The sequence below is a fragment of the Macaca mulatta genome, chromosome 1 (genome assembly GCF_049350105.2).
Source record: "Macaca mulatta isolate MMU2019108-1 chromosome 1, T2T-MMU8v2.0, whole genome shotgun sequence".
Classification (NCBI taxonomy): Eukaryota; Metazoa; Chordata; class Mammalia; order Primates; family Cercopithecidae; genus Macaca; species Macaca mulatta.
In genome coordinates, this window is record NC_133406.1 from 112,422,373 (window position 1) to 112,438,421 (window position 16,049).

Below are 16,049 nucleotides of genomic sequence, written 5' to 3' on the forward strand. Positions count from 1 at the left end.
CTGTTAGCCAGGATGGTCTCGATCTCCTGACCTCATGATCTGCCCAGCTCGGCCTCCCAAAGTGCTGGGATTACAGGTGTGAGCCACCGCACCCAGTCAGAGCCCACTATTAAATATCGTGTCCCACGGGACTTGAGATGCAAGATTTCAAGGCCCAGAGCAGGAAAACATCCCTTGAGAGAGAATCACCTGTTAACATAATTCCAGCTCTCCTTCAGGGGTGTTTTCTACCTCCAAACCCCACTACTCCCAGCTGTTTGACTTCCAGGAATGTCCATATTTGGAGTAAAGTTGCAGCCAGGACCAGGACAGCCTTGGCTGTAGTTTTAGGAGATAGACCATTTTGTTTTTACATCATAGATGACATCCAAATTATCTCTCCATCTTGAATTTCAGAGAGAATGTACCTTTTTTCACATGTAACTTACATCAGAATTTCTAGAAGACTCATCCTGGACCTTTTAAAAATACCATACCAGAGGATCTAAAGTACCTAACAGGCTAAATCCCAATGAAACCTGCCTCATCCATTACACGGAAGGAACAACTGAGGCTAGAAGGGCCAGTGACATGTTGTTTGTGGGCATATTTCTTGAGGACCAGAACGTCACACCACCACAGGGGTTCTTCATCGTCTACTGAGATTACATTGCTGGGTGAGCTGAACAGTTGGTTTTTTGTTTTGTTTTGTTTTGTTTAAGACGAAGTTTCGCTTTCATTGCCCAGGCTGGAGTGCAATGGTGTGATCTTGGCTCACTGCAACCTCTGCCTGGGTTAAAGCAATTCTGCCTCAGCCTCCCAAGTAGCTGGGATTACAGGCATGTGCCTCCACCACACACAGCTAATGTTTTGTATACCATGTTGGCCAGGCCAGTCTCAAACTCCTGACCTCAGGTAATCCACCTGCCTCAGCCTCCCAAAGTGCTGGGATTACAGGCGTGAGCCACCGCACCTGGCCAACAGTTTTAAATTGAAGGACAGTGAAGGCCGTTGTCTCCGCCTGCTATGATGTACCAGGAACCTCGAGTGCCTCTGTCCTCTCTGTTCTCAGACTGCTCCTGTTCCACATGGAGGAAAATGTAGTGCCAGGTCTTTTAGAAAGTGGACAGTTTCCTTAAAGCCTGAGGCAAGTGCCCAGCCACTTTGTCTCCGGAGGGAACAACACTGTCCTCCCACAGCGCTCCCTGAGTGGGCTGGGAAGTAGGGCTGCCCTGTGGGAGTGCAAGAGGGAGTTTCTTCAGCTCATTTCAGTTGCTGTCCACCCTGCATTTCATTGAGGGGACTCACAATTTCATACTGTTTCCAGGATGTAGGCCCAGGTCTGCAGGTCTGGTCTTATGCAACCTGCAGCCTTAACTTCCCAGAGCACAGGGACTGTGAGAGGAAACCCCAGCCATCCCCACCTCCAGGAGAGTGGTCCTCGCCTCCGTCCAGTCCTTTACAAAGGACTCCGCCTACTCCAGGCCCAGTCGTTTGGCCATTTCTTTTACATCTGATGAGTGAATTTGTAAAGCAACAAATCACAGTGATTCAGCAGATTGTCACCACTCACCTTTTCTTTGGATTCTTGTGATGTATTTAACCTCTCATGAGTCCAGTTTCTCTAGCATTCTCCCTTTTTCCTGTATTGGCCAACACTGGCCCCCGCGGGCTCTCTCCCAACCCCCAAATAGAGTGACAAGACAAATTTGGAAACAACTTTCTTTACGAGAATCTTGAGTTCCTAATGAGTCTGACCTGGAGTGGGCTAGACCAGTGCCAATACTCTAGGAGTGCAGATGGGGGAGATGAATGGCAGTGTGGGGCAGATGGGGGCATCGAGGGTGGCTGAGTGAGTGTCCTAATAATTCCTAGACCTGTGGTCCCTTAGGAACCGCGTGGCCATCACACTGACCGTCTCGACCTGTTGGGATGAATACTAAAAGGTGGCTGTTCTCTGTCTAGTCAAGGTCGGTGAATGGGAGTCTGGCCAGCACTGGTGGGGCCGGGAGGGATGCTATGACACCTGCCTGACTCTGCCCAGAAACAGAGGAGGACAACTGGAACCGGGGTTCTACTCTGGCTTGGAGAGTGATTCAGAGAAGGCCCTGAATGCCCCTCACTTTCCTCCCGAGGAGCTCTTCTGCCTGCCTCAGCGGCTACAGCAAGAGTATGAACTTTGGGGTTCAGGCCTGGCACTTGGGGTTCAGGCCCAGCACTACTCACTAGCTGTCACTTGGTCTCTCTGAGCCGCATTTCTGTTATGTAGGTGGAGGCCCCTTCCCACAGGATTGTGAGGAATAAAGACAGCACACGCTGAGGACCTGGTGCAGAGCAGACCCTTAGTAACGGGAGCTAATACCGGGATACAAACAGCCCAGGGTCTCCAAACCACCCAAAGAGCCCTCCCTGAGGGGGAAACGGTCTTGCTCTTCCTCTGCCATAGCCTTCCTCAGCAGAACACACCACCTGGGGGCTGCTGTGTCTTGTTTGCTTTTAAATTTTCAGTAACTTGGTACCAGCTGTTACAGTATTTCTACCTCACTGCCAGGAAGCTGCCTTCCTCCCACTGCAACGCCACCTGTCAAAAGCAGAGAGCCTGTGCGCGCCTTCTTTTTAGACAAAAATAGTTCTTAGATCACCTGCGGCCTTGCCAGCTCTGATGGAGATCATCTCAACCTGTTTCCTCACTTCCCCCTCCCAAACCCTTGCTGCAGGTCTCCATCCAGTCTCTGCCTCCTCCGGATCTGGAGCTTCCTCCAGTCCTTGCCCAGCTTGGGCACCTGATTCTCTGCAGAGATAGCCCCACCACGGGAAGGAGGCATAGGGGCTTCCCTGACATCAAGAGAAGAGGACACAGGATCCAAGAGTGGAAGAGACTGTGGTTCCCCAAAGCTTCCCAGTGCACTTGAGGGTTCACACTCTGTCCCACCACATGGTAACACCCTGCCTGGGCAGTGGAGCCTCCACCTCTGCCCTCACCTCTTCCTTACTGTGATGGTCCCCAAAGGGCTGCATACAGAGATGGAGAGAATGACACTGCCCAGGTAACCCTCTCATATACACTGACCCCTTTCTTCCTTGCTGAAGACCTCAGCTAGCTCTGCCTTCTTCATTTTGTAGATGCAGCACGGCTGGCTCTTATAAGAGGTCAAACAGTAGACCACCTCTAGGCCTTTGTTTCCTTGTGTGTTAACCGGGTCATGGAGAGGAGCTGGATAAGCTGCTCTCTGCCATCCCCTCTAGCACCATTTGGTGACTTAACTTGGACAACAGCCACATATGGGAAATACTAAAAGTAAGCACGGCCACAGCAGCAGCTGCTGGGGCCTCCGGCTAGCCCAGGCCCTGGGAGAGCCAAGAGGGAGGGCCTCAGGCTGGCATCCTACCCTTCAGAGGGAGGCTCCTGTCCTGTTGCTACTTCTGGTTCCAAGACGCCTTCCCCAGGACCATGAGTTTGAGGAGCGTTCAGGCATAATACAGGCAGCTCCCAATCTGCTCTAGAAGAGGGGAAGTTTCCATAGTGCAGAGACACTCTCCTTGCTACCAAGAAAAGGTGTCCGTGAGCCCCTCCTGACAGACGAGGAGATGTGCTGAGGCCTGTCTCCTCAGCCACTGGCTTCCTGTCCCAGTGATGTGCTTCCACAGCCAGTAGAGGACTGGAGCCTGAGGGCCCTGAGCGCACACCTGTGTCAGGAGGCGCTGCACAGCCAGTCCAGGACTAGAGCCCAGGGTCCCTGAGCGCACACCTGCCCCAGAAGGGAGGTAGGGGCAGAGCAAGGGTTCAGCCCAGGAATGGAATGAAACTGCTGAGGGGGCTCCAGAGAGAAGCCCGCCCACCTGCTAGACTCCCTCTGGTGTTCCTGTAATGTTCCTCCCAGCTCCCCCAGCTCTTCCTGATAAGGGAGACTTGGTTTCCTCAGGGAAGAGATGGGGGAAGAGTGGGCCTGGGAGGGAGGCTGGCATGACAGTCGGGACCCCATTCTCACCAGCTCCAGTTGCGTCTCGGACTCAACAGTCATGAAGCATCTACTCTGTGCCAGGTACAGCACTAGGCTTTTTCACAAGCACTGCCTCATCCTCACAGCAACCCCAGGAAGAGGGCATTACCACCCACATTTTATAGGCCAGGAAGCTGAGCTCTAGCAAGGTGAAGGGACTTGCTCGAGCTGGCTCACATGAGTTATTAGCAGGGCTGGAACTTGAATCCAGACTCTGGGGTCACTGCCCCATGCTCTATTCCTGTGCTGTGTCTCCTCCCTCCTCTGCCCTGCCTAGAGAAGCAGGAGTCCCAGCTGGGCTCTAGGGACAAAATGACTTAGGTCAGGTCCCTCAGGTGCATTTGGCAGGCTGACCCCTCTGTAACCCACCATCTGCTGGCCCAGCATTGAGCCCAGGCTGGGAACACAAGCAAGCAGGAGATCCCTTAAGAGGTCTGTTCCCTGGGCTACCCAGCCAGGTGGCCTCCAGCCGGCCTCTGGGAGCAGAGTCAGGGTAGAGCTTCCAGGGACAGGAAGCCAAGGCTATGCTTTCTGAGGTGTCACTGGCAGCAGCAGCCCTGTCCTTCCCGAGTCCTGCTTCAAAGCTGCTCAGGTTTGGTTGGGAGGGGGAAGAGGAAGAGTAACAGCCAGAAGGATGGAGCCACGAGCAGAACAGACTGGAGCAGCACGGATGTAGCAGAGTTCCAGCTATTCACCTCAGTTCTGCTGTGGGCAAAGAGGCTGGGCTGGCTTAAAGCTAACATCCTTAGTTCACTTCCTTCGAGTAACCAGTCAGTTCAAAGTGGGGAAAAAACAGGGCACTCGACAGATGGATCTCAGGGCAGGGAGGAAGAGTCAGAGACCCACCTGGGCTTGAATCACCGTGTGGGTCAGTTTCTTCATCTGCAACATGGCTCATGTTGGAATCCATGGCTGTACAAAGTTCTTCCAGTTCCAAAAGCCCATGAACTTAGACTTCTCACAGAGTTCAAGTATTTGGACCTGAGACTCCAAGCAGGTCACCCAAAGATTCAGAACTTAGAAGCTCCCCTAATACTCAGCCTTGCCCACCACACCTTGAGCCTGAACAAGGAAGGAAGGAGAGGGAAGTCCAGAGGGCGCAGAATTCTTCAGTGGGGAAAGAGAATCTGGGGCAGGTATCTGGACCCCTTAGAAGCAAGGGGCTGTGGGAGTGATCTGGAAGCCTCCCCCAGGGGTCTGTGACAGTGGGGCCAGGCTAAACCTACTGGGCAGGAACAGCTGACCACTATGGGGCCCACCCAGTCCAGCTGCTGTCCACTCAAGTAGTGGCAGGTTTCAGGTCACACTCAGGCCTCTCTCCTCTTCCCCTCCCTTCAGAGCTACCATTGTGTCAGGCCATCCTGGTGCGGTCTGAGCTCCTGCCCTTCCACCCCTTGTCCTATACTCCTCTTCTCCCATGACTCGGAGGCAGCAGACGATCCTGGCCCCTTCCTGGCCCCTTGCCCATCACTCTCTCCTCAAGGTAGATGGCTCTGCTATCCCTGTCTTCCACTTCTCAGCAGCCTTGCTCCCTCATCAACACTATTGCCTGGGCTGGTACAAGAGGAGGAGAGCAGCCAAAACAGAAAGCAGCTGGTCCAGCCTCCAGGTTGGAGCTGCTGTGTGTGGATGGAGGTGTGAGGGAGGAGGGGCTCCAGATGAAGCAAAAGGATAGATCTGTGGGGGCGGCACCCCTCTTCTTGATAGCTCACTCGTCCGTCCTCCACCCAACACTACTGTGCAGCAGAGGGTGGCGGGGTGAAGGAGCATGGAGAAGAGGAAGGGCCTCACTTGGAGCTGGGGGCTGAGTGGTCTGAGTGGAGGAAGGTGGTGGTGGTGTAGTTCTGGAAGAGAGGCTGCAGGAACATGCCAATGGTGCCAAAGACACAAACAAAGACAAAGATCCAGAGGAAGAGGCGGTCGATCACCATGGCGACGTACTTCCAGTCCTCACTCACCTGGATGGAGGAGACGGAGGAGGCCCAGGTCACGTGATGCAGGATGGGAGGCAAACATGTATAAACGGGTCCCACCACGCAGACACACACCCCACTGCTCTCCTGCCATGATCCCAGAATGACCTTGCTGAAGCATGGCTCTGATCTTAGTAAAAGCCTCCAGTGGCCCCACTGCCTTCAGGGCCCATGCAAACTCCCAAGTCTGGAATCAAGACCCACCCATGACAAATATGAGCCTATCTCCTCCTCCTCCCACCGCATAACATAGCCCTACCAAACCCCAGTGTGTCCTCCCAGGTCTCTGTGTCTTTGGGTTTCGTTTATGTCTGGAAATCCTGAGCTCCCTTTCTCTACCTGGTATCCTCCTACATATCCTTCAAAGCCCAAATCAAACATCACCTTCTCTGAAGGCTGCCTCGACCCCCAGATCAGCATGAACTACTGGCTGCTCTGGGTTCCCTCTGCACTGTGTACATGTCTCCATCACAGTATATTTACTGTACTGTATTGTTTCAATTTGCATGCCTGTCCCCCTACTAAGCTACAAGTCCCCAAACAACAAGGACCCTGATTCATCTTTGTCATCTCAGCATCTGGAACAGAGTGTTGAGTAAATGGCTGATGCTTTAGTGAGTAAATGGCTGCCTCAGCCGGCCTGGCTCCTTTTACAATCACACATTGAGCCCCATCCAACCACACCACAGTCCCCAGAGGGTGAGGACCAGGTCCCAGATGTGAACAAATCAGTCAAAAAGGTAATCCTGTCTGTGAGTTTGAGAGCCAGTCACAAGGCTTGCACAAAGGGCCAGCGTCTCCTCAGAGCTGCTCCATTCCTGCCTGAGTCTGGGCCTTTGTGCACGTGTTCATCTGGAGCCCGGCCAGCTCGGGGTGGGGAGACAGCCACTGAACATCTTTATTTAGTCAGCAGCTGAAGAACTCATTCGAGTGGCAACTGTGCCTGTTATATACCTGGCACCATGCTACACACTGGGGATGCGAATGAACAACAGAAACGCATCCAGTGGTTTCCAGTCTACTGAGGGAGGCGGAGCAAAAATAAGCACAAATTTAAAAATTCCACACTGGCAAACAAAGGACTGAGATGAAGAAGAGGAGGAGGTATCATTTAGAGTGTGGTCTGGGAATGCCTTTTTGAGGAGGTGAGATTTAAACCAAGGTCTGATGAGTGAGAGAGAACCAGCTGCATGAGGAAAAAGTTGAATAAAGAAACAATCAGACAAACCCAAACGGAGGGACATTCAGCCCGCCTGGACCCTTTAAAAACGTTTATGCCATAAAGACAGAGGTGAGGAACTGTTCCAGATTGAAGGAAACTAGAGACACAACAACTAAATGTAATTTGAGACCCTGGATTAGGACAAGGGTGGGGGGTGATGCTACAAAGGACATCACTGGGACAATTGGGAAAATTTAAATGTGGAATTTATATGAGATAAAGACATCAATGCTAAATTTCCAGAAGTTGATGACCGAACCTGGGTTATGCAAGAGAGTGCCCCTGTTCTTAGGAGAGACACACCGAATTATTTGGGATAAAGGGTCACAGTGTCTACAATTTACTCTCAAATAGTAGAGTGAAAGTTAATAATTGTAATACTTTTTTTAAAAGAAAAAAACAGGGCATCTCAGGCAGAGGGACCGATGCATGCAAAGGTCCTGAGGCCACAAAAGAGCTTGGTTTGCTTAAGACAAGATGAGCCAGGCCGGGTGCAGTGGCTCATGCCTGTAATCCCTCCACCTTGGGAGGCTGAGGCAGGTGGATCACCTGAGGTCAGGGGTTCGAGACCAGCCTGACCAACATGGTAAAACCCATCTCTACTAAAAATACAAAAAAATTAGCTGGGCGTGGTGGCGGGAACCTGTAATCCCAGCTACTCTGGAGGCTGAGGCAGGAGAATCGCTTGAACCCGGGAGGCAGAGGTCGCAGTGAGCCGAGGTCATACCATTGCACTCCAGCCTGGGCAATAAAAGCGAAACGTCATATCAATTAAATAAATAAACAAACAAATAAAAGATAAGTCAGTGACCAGTGACCTGGGCAAGGAGGGAAAGGCATGAGCTGAGAGGGCGACATTGTTTGGATGCAGGAGCACAGGAACTGAAACAGGGAGACTATTAGGAGACTCTTGCCCTAGACCAGGCAAGAGCTGATGATGCTGAAAAGTGAATGAAGCTGAGAATTACTTTGGGGTTGTGACAGGACAAGACTTCTGATGACTTGGACAGAGAGGGAGGTGAGAAAGGACAGGGTCAAAGATCACTCCGAGTTTTCGGTCTGAGCCATTGAGTGAATGGTGACGCCGTGTGCTAAAAACTGGTGGAGGAGCAAGTTGGTGGTTAGGATGTAGACCAAATACTCGGTTTTGAGCATGTTGAGTTTGAGGTGCCTGTGAAGCATCCAAGTAGGTCACCACATCCTCAGCACCTAGCTCAATAAATGCACAATACATGCGTGACTGCAGCAGGAGAGGTGGAGGCGGTGACCGCAGCCTGCTGACTCCCTGTATCCCAGCATCTCCACTTGGCCTCAGCTGGCTCTAAGGTTCCCACCCCATCTCCTCTAGTGTTTGCCTCCCTCTTCTTCCATCAAGATTGTAAGATGTTCCCTGGCCCAAGCTTCAGCTCCAACCCATCTCCTGCTGTCCAGGGAAACAGATCTCTGAGGCCCACACCGCAATGCCCTTCCTCATCCCCCAGCCGAAATGGCAGCTGTCCCAGAGGAAACCTGGCCAGTCACCATGGCAACAGCTGAGTCTCAGCCTGGAACCAGCCAGGTAGCCAGAGACTGACCACAGGGTGGGTCTGGCCCCTGCCCAAAGTGCAGGGGGCGGGGGTGGATGTCAACCTATCATATCTCCCCTCAACTCTTGGTTCAGTCTCAAGGAAGCTCTTAGGGAACGCTGTAGAAGAAGTCAAAAACCGGGTGTGCAGAAAGCCTGGGGAAGGGGCCAAGGAGCCTTCTCCTTCACCCACCCCAATCTCCATAAATATTTCAGGAGGCCATCCCCTGGGACTCAGAAGAGCAGGGATATTGATTTGGGACTCCATCCTCCGTCACAAGCAGGCTCCTGGAATCTCTAACCCCGCCACCAACGCCACCCCTCCCCCAACACACACAACTCCTACTGTCCTCAATTTTGCCCCCTCCTGCCCTGGGGTGCACAAAGGACTCATCTCCACTGGTGCTAAGAACTGCAGGTTAACAACTTGGATGTGGGCATGCAAGCATAAGTGAGGGACTCTCGGGGACACGGCCACAGGCTGGCTGCCAACCCTAAAGGGCCTCCTCATGTTTCAGGCCTCCCTACCCATATAACGATGCCCAGCTCAGGGATTTTGCCCTGGGAGCTAGCCCTCAGGAAGCAGCAAGGTCATCCTCCACCAACCCCAATTTAGGCCGCACCATCTCCCGGAAGCCAACCCAGAAGGGCCCTAGCCAGCGCCCAGACCCGCAACACAGGCCTGACTCACATTTCCCTTTCCTGCACTCCTACGAGGTCTGCATGTCTACAGAACGCCGCTGCTTTCCAAACACCCGGGCCCTGGCAGACCCTGTATCTCACGCCTGGGGTCCCAGCCTGCGGCACTCACGCTCTGGTCGTCGTCCTCGCTCCGCATGTGGTCTGCGATGAAGCGCACGCCGTCCACCGCCTCCCGGAGGCCACAGCCACACGGCTCCCCTGAGCGCCCCGGGCCCGCCACCGGTGCAGGCTCAGCCCGGAAGGCCCCAGCCAAGCCCTGCACGGACGCGTGGTTGACGAAGCACGTGCAGGAGTCGGCCCCAGGGGCTTCGCGGAAGAGGAGAGCTCCGGCGCCCTCGCGCTCACGCTGACGTCTCCGCAAGCGCAGGCGCTGGCGGGCGCAATGGTGGCGTGGCTGCTGCATGAAGAGCAGCGCGGGCAGCTTCTCCAGGAAGACAACCTTCACCCAGGGCGCCATGGTGTGCGTGGTGGGCGAGCGATGGTGCACGTTGAGCACACACACGCTGGTGACGATGGAGAAGGTGACAAGCACCATGGTGAACATGAGGTACTTGCCGACGAGCGGCACGTCGAGGGAGGTGGGAGGCACGATCTTGGAGATGAGCAGCAGGAAGACCGTGAGCGCCAGCAGCACTGAGATGCACAACGTCATCTTCTCGCCGCAGTCGGATGGCAGGTAGAAGACAAGGATGGCTAGTGAGGTGATGAGCACACAGGGGATGATGAGGTTGATGGTGTAGAAGAGCGGCTTGCGGCGAATGATGAAGTCATACGTGATGTCCACGTACGTGGAGTCGTCGGGGTTCTCATTGCGCCGGCCCGGCAGCGCCACGATGTCCCACTCACCACTAGGTGTGAAGTCGTCCAGGCTGGCCACGTCACTCTTCAGCACCAGGTCGATCTCCGTGCGGTCGTAGGTCCACGAACGGAACTTCATGGTGCAGTTCTGCTGGTCAAATGGGAAGTGCTTTACTTCAATCTTGCATGCGCTCTTGTAGATGGCAGGCGGCAACCAGAAGATGCTGCCGTCATAGGAGACCACGGCATTGGAATAGAAGGAGACCTCGTACATGCCGTCAGCACTGCCAAGGGATGGGCACAGTCAGCCCTGGCCTAAGCATTCCTTCCTCCCTACCCATCAACCCAGCCCCTAGTTGGAGGAGAGCAAAACCAGAGGGAGACATGGGGAAGGGACACCTAGGTCTGAGAGTAACCTCCAGGAGTATAGAGAGGTGGAGCAGAAATTGAGCAAGAAGGGGATATGGGGGGTGGTGGTTAGTAACTAGAAGAAGTGTCCTGGTCAGAAGGCCTGTGTGACACCTCGCAGGTAGAAGGGGGTGGTGGGTGGATGGAGGGGACACGTCTGCTACTTGTCACATATTGTATAAGCTGGTTGATCTTCATGAGGGGGGAGAAGTTGGGGGAGCCAGGAGGCCAGTGTGAGGAGCCCCAAGCAATGGAAGGGGACAGGGCATGGTCCCATCAGTTGAGGAAGGTGGCTTTGCACCTTAGAGATGAGATGGATTATTGCAGGAGACAGGATAGAACCTGGAGGAGAAACTGGGACATTAAAGTTCTTTGATCCTTCCCAGGCTTCCAGGAAAGCCTGTTACTGAATCAGTTGAGGCACTGGGGGCTGTCAATACTTGTTTGTATCCCTACCACATCATCAAATACATACTGGGAGTCCTAACTGGCTGGGAGTGGGCTGGTCACTGCCCAGGTCACCTTGGCTGTCCACACTGTACCTCACTGGTCTGGGTCTGTCTGTCTAGGTAGTGACTGTATATCTATTACAAGTCCCTCCCCTCCCACAGCATAAGTTAATTTCTCTTATTTTCCCCATAACCCCTTCCCTCCCTGAGCCCTCCAATCTCTCCCCCAACCTTCCCATTGCTCCTACTTGTTGTACAGGACCACATCTGGGAGCCAGATGTGTTTGGAAGGGAGCCGAACTTTCTTCATATTGTCAAACTCTTCAGGTTTCCAGGTGAGGCGATAATCTTCCCACTCCTGGGAAATGAGAGAGGGAGGCAGTACCAACTTCTGCCCTGGGAGGGGCTCAAGGTTAAGGAAATGAACTAGAGGGGGCCCATATGGCTTGAGGGAGCTTTTAAAAGCCAGCCTCTTCCCCACAGTGACTTCTCTGCCCATCAAGTGTAGCTCATATGGTACTTTCTCATTTAATTTGCACAGCTAGGCCAAAGTACAGTATTAGAATCTACATTTACAAATGAGAAAATGAATCTTGGAGAGTTTAATATGTTTAAAGTCACAAAGCTGGTGAGTGCCATGATTCAAATCCAATTATTTAGGACTCCAAACTCTATACCTTTCTGCCTCTTTTGAGAGATTAAGAAAGAAAAAAGCACATGGGGGAAAAGGAGGAGACAGAAGGCCAGGGGTGTGGGTAGAAGAGAGCACTTATGCTTACCTGGGTCAGCCAGACATTGGTGGTCATGATCTGCTCCCGCTCATGCTGCAGGGAGGAAGAGAGGCTGCCGAGAAGGCCCCTCAGCCTGTGGGCTCACTGCCACCACCCAGGGTCCCTCTCACACCTCCCCAAGCCTTGGAAACACCAGAGGAGGAAGCACACCAGCATTAACACATTTTGGCGGGGCTGACTTCAGTAGCTGGGCAGAGAGTCTGGGACCCCCACTCACCACACTGATGAGCTGGGCCAGTGATACCATGAGCTGTACTGTGACCAGCTCAGAGCCATTGGTGGCTGGGCGGATAAGCTTGTTGTAGCGGGAAGGATCCAGGAGATGCTCCACCAGCCGCTCCTCTGTGTCTGTACCCCACACCCCTGGGCAGGGGAAAGGCAGGAAGAAAGTAAGCAGGCAAGGAGAACCCATCCAACATCCCACCCTCCCCGGGCAAATGGAACAATCCAGGCCCAACCAGTATCTGCCTACGTCCCTAAGGATACTGCAAAATGCTTAGATTACCCCCAGGGAAGCCCCAGATTAATGTCTTCGTAGAAAAGCCCCTCTCTGAGACCACTGACCAAGGAGTCCAGACAGCCCAACAGAGATGCCTTGAGACTAAGAACCCACTCTGCAAAGATTCGTGGAGACCAGCTCTTCCCCCAAAGTCTCAGAGGGCAGTTTGAGATTTCTGCTTCCATGGTTTCCCCAGCAAATACCTATGACTCAAGGGAGGTTTTGCAGGGCGGTGAAAGAGAACAGTTATTTGTCCCAGTTATTTGTGTCCCACAACACATGCCCTTTCTCCTGCTGATTGAGGAGAAAGCATATGTGTGGTGGGACACAAATAACTGTTCCCGTTCACCATTTACATGTGCAAATGGCATTATGTGCCTCACATAATGACACGTGACTGTGGTCACGACGCCATCCTCCCCTCTCCCTAAAGGCACTGAGTTGGAGTGGAATAGCTGGGCTGCCTAAGCTGTGGGTCAGGCATATATCTAGCCCCAAGTTTCACACACACAGCAGCCCACCCCCAGAGGTGGCCTGTAGGTGTGGAAAGCTCATTCGGTTGTGCATTCCTTTCGTGCCTGCCCTCCCCACAGTGCATCCCCCTCTGCAACTCTGCGCGAACACACCCCTTCCCATCCCCTCAGAGTTCCTTCCTAGTCCTCAGCCTGGCAGAGCTTCTTCCCTTCCAAGTCTCCTGTCCCACCCTACAAGAGGGTTGAAAAGTCCATTCCTTTCTCTCCCCTTCTCTGCCCCTGTGGGGTGACGAGAAACTGGAGCCCAATGGGGGGGATGGGAACCGATGGGGAGCCCAGGGAGGGGTGCTGGACCAGGTACCTTTCTTGAGATAATGATTCACAAAAAGTCAGATGGCATCTTAGCGCCCTCAGAGCCGGCCCTCCTGCCACCCCAGAACACCTAGGGAGATCCCCTGCCTCCTTGCTCTCTGTGCCTGCACCACCCCTACCACCGCTGGCCAGGTTTCCATCTCTTTTTTGCTTCACTTACTCCTTCGAGTATTGTCTCCTTCCCAGTGCAGCCTCCCAGGTGCTCTCTGCAGTCCCGGGGGTTCTCCCCTAACCCCCAGCAGACTCTCCCACCTCTAGGGAATCCCTTCTTCCACCTTCCGGCCTAGCAGGGGTGAGTCAGAGCACGCCGAGTCTTGGGCCGTTGGCTGGGGTAGGAGAACCTGGCCAGTGCCCGTCTTTCCCTTACCTGAGCACAGCCGGAGGAGGCCGAAGCCAAGGAGCAGCGCCACGGGGCCGCAGCGCCGGGCCATGCCGCGGGCATAGCTCGCTACCTCGCCTACACCGGCTGGAGCGCGCCGCCGGAGGGAGGGCCGCGGGCGGGGCGCTGTCCGTGGTGCTGAAGCCGCGCCCGCCTGGAGCTGGGCCCAGGTGGTGCCGGGCGCCGCGGTGGTTCCTGAGGCTCAGGGAGCCGGCTGCGAGGAGAAACCAGCTTCTCGCCTATCCCGGTCTGAGCAGGCGGAGGCTTTTCCGGCTGCTCTTCCAGGGAATACAATTGGGACCGTGAGGGGGAGGAGTCTGCGCCCCGGAGGCGGAAACGCTGGTTCCCAGAAAAAAAAAGGGGGGTCCCTGGGTGGGATAGTCTTCGATTGGTTCTGCCCGGGTAGGGTGTGGGTGAGGTAGAAGAAGGGCTGTCCCTCCACGGCACGGTGGAGGAGTTCTGAAGTCCTAAAGTTGGGGCAGGACCTGGAGAGTGGTCGGAGAAGGGACGCGAGACCCGCCGGGAAGCGGCAGCAGGAGTAAGACGAGTGGGTCAGGGCCTGCTTAGTACTGAGGGCCAGAGGGCCAGAACGAGGGTCGGGAGACAGGAGGAGTTTTCGGCCTCCTTTTTTCGCTTACCAAACCCAAATGATCCTGCTCCCCAGGGAGGCTGAGGATACAGCAGAGAAAATGCGTTTAGGCCCTTAAAGAGATAGGGGACTGTGGGTTTGCTATTTTTAAGAAAGCAAACGGCTTTGGAGTCTTGGAACAGCATCCCCTCACTTGTCCCCTTCTCTACTTCCCTGAAGTCCCTAAAAGGCTAAGCTTCCTGCCCACCCACTGAGGAGGTCTAGACTTGCCTGCAAAGAAGGTAGCCTTGAGGGTAAGAGTGGAAAGATGAATAGCCCCTATTCATCGGCCTTCCTCACCCCCTTCTCTTGACTCTAGCTGTTGGCTTCTGTGTGACTAGGGAGATCAGAGACCACTCACAGAGGCCTGACCAAGAGAGAAGCTAACACAAAGGAGACCAAGGATGAGAATCCTGAACTCTTAGCCCCTCTTTTTCCTTCAGTGGGTTTGTTGTCACTTTCAACCAAAATATTCCTAACGCAGACTTATCATACAGCAAGGCTCTGTCCTGTTCTGTCCCTGCTTACTTCAACCTCATCTGGGTCACTCCACCCGCAGCTCCACATTCCAACTATTGGCAAGGTCTTCAGGATCCTTGAACATTTTATCCGTGCCATCCCCCACACTTCAGGGACTTAAATGCATAGCTCTCTTTGGCTCTTTTATAACCCATGTTCCCCCTAATCACCTTCTACTTAACTTTGAGCATTTGGCAGGAATGTCAATTCCTCAAGGAAGCTGCGCTTGACCAAGGACTAGATCAGATACCTTGTTATATGTTTCCAGAGCATATCCAATGAATAAATGAATCCACCTGAGGCAGTGGCTGCCTCTCTAGATTATGAATCAACACAGTCCCTAAGGGCTCAACAGGTAAGGAAAAGGGCTAGTACTGGACTGACACTTTTTAATGTGTAGGGAAAATTCCTTTCTAAAAGCTCAGCTAGGGGCCAGGAGAGGTGACTCAAGCCCATAATCTCAGCACTTTCTAAGGCTGAGGCAGAAGGATCACTTGAGCACAGGCATTTGAAACCAGCCTGGGCAACATAATGGGATCATGTGTGTACAAAAAGTTTAAAAATTAGTCGGGCATGATGGTGTGTGCCTATAGTCCCAGCTACTCGAGAAGCTGAGGTAGGAAGATCACTTCAGCCAGGGAGGTCGGGGCTGCAGGTTGGGGTGTGATGGCGCCACTGCACTCCAGCCTGGGCAATGAAGCAAGACCCCATTTCAAAAACTAAACAAATAAATAAAAGCTCAGCTAAAAACAATGTATTTACCATGTCCCCAGGTCGTGGAATTAAGGGAAGAAGCAGAAAAGTTCTAGAAGAGGACTGAAGGAGGAGGACTACAGACCCAATGATGCACATGGAAATTGGTGTAAATCTGCACCACTTGCTCTGGGACATGCGCATGTGTAAACGCACAATAATCTCTTAAGAATTAAAGAAACTGGCCGGGCGCGGTGGCTCAAGCCTGTAATCCCAGCACTTTGGGAGGCCGAGACGGGCGGATCACGAGGTCAGGAGATCAAGACCATCCTGGCTAACACGGTGAAACCCCGTCTCTACTAAAAAATACAAAAAACTAGCCGGGCGAGGTGGCAGGCGCCTGTAGTCCCAGCTACTCGGGAGGCTGAGGCAGGAGAATGGTGTAAACTCGGGCGGCGGAGCTTGCAGTGAGCTGAAATCCGGCCACTGCACTCCAGCTTGGGCGACAGAGCGAGACTCCGTCTCAAAAAAAAAAAAAAAAAAAAAAAATTAAAGAAATCTTGGAACAAAGAAAAGGACTGAAGAAAAACCTTAAGGAA

General features: G+C 53.4%; 2 protein-coding genes across 9 annotated transcripts in view; one reads left to right on the forward strand and one right to left on the reverse strand.

Moving 5' to 3' along the window:
• ADAR (adenosine deaminase RNA specific) overlaps positions 1-3,143 on the forward strand; it is a 50,468-nt gene extending 47,325 nt beyond the window's left edge. For 2 of the 3 annotated variants that reach the window (XR_013397760.1, XR_013397762.1), the window contains exons 16-18: positions 397-656; positions 1,871-1,949; positions 2,697-3,143. The gene's annotated coding sequence lies outside the window, so the exon portion shown is untranslated. Of the gene's footprint in view, positions 1-396; positions 657-1,870; positions 2,298-2,696 lie in introns of those variants that run through there. The other variant, XR_013397761.1, reaches the window with a different exon arrangement.
• CHRNB2 (cholinergic receptor nicotinic beta 2 subunit) lies at positions 1,539-13,911 on the reverse strand. 6 transcript variants are annotated; one of them, XM_077995239.1, is made up of 6 exons: positions 13,599-13,911; positions 12,105-12,250; positions 11,876-11,920; positions 11,345-11,454; positions 9,431-10,523; positions 1,539-5,938 (listed from the first exon to the last, which is right to left on the reverse strand). In XM_077995239.1, exons 1-5 carry the CDS (start codon positions 13,660-13,662, stop codon positions 9,467-9,469), a joined length of 1,422 nt encoding a protein of 473 aa, XP_077851365.1. In that variant the 5' UTR covers positions 13,663-13,911; the 3' UTR covers positions 1,539-5,938; positions 9,431-9,466.
• Between the last annotated feature and the right edge of the window lie 2,138 nt (positions 13,912-16,049).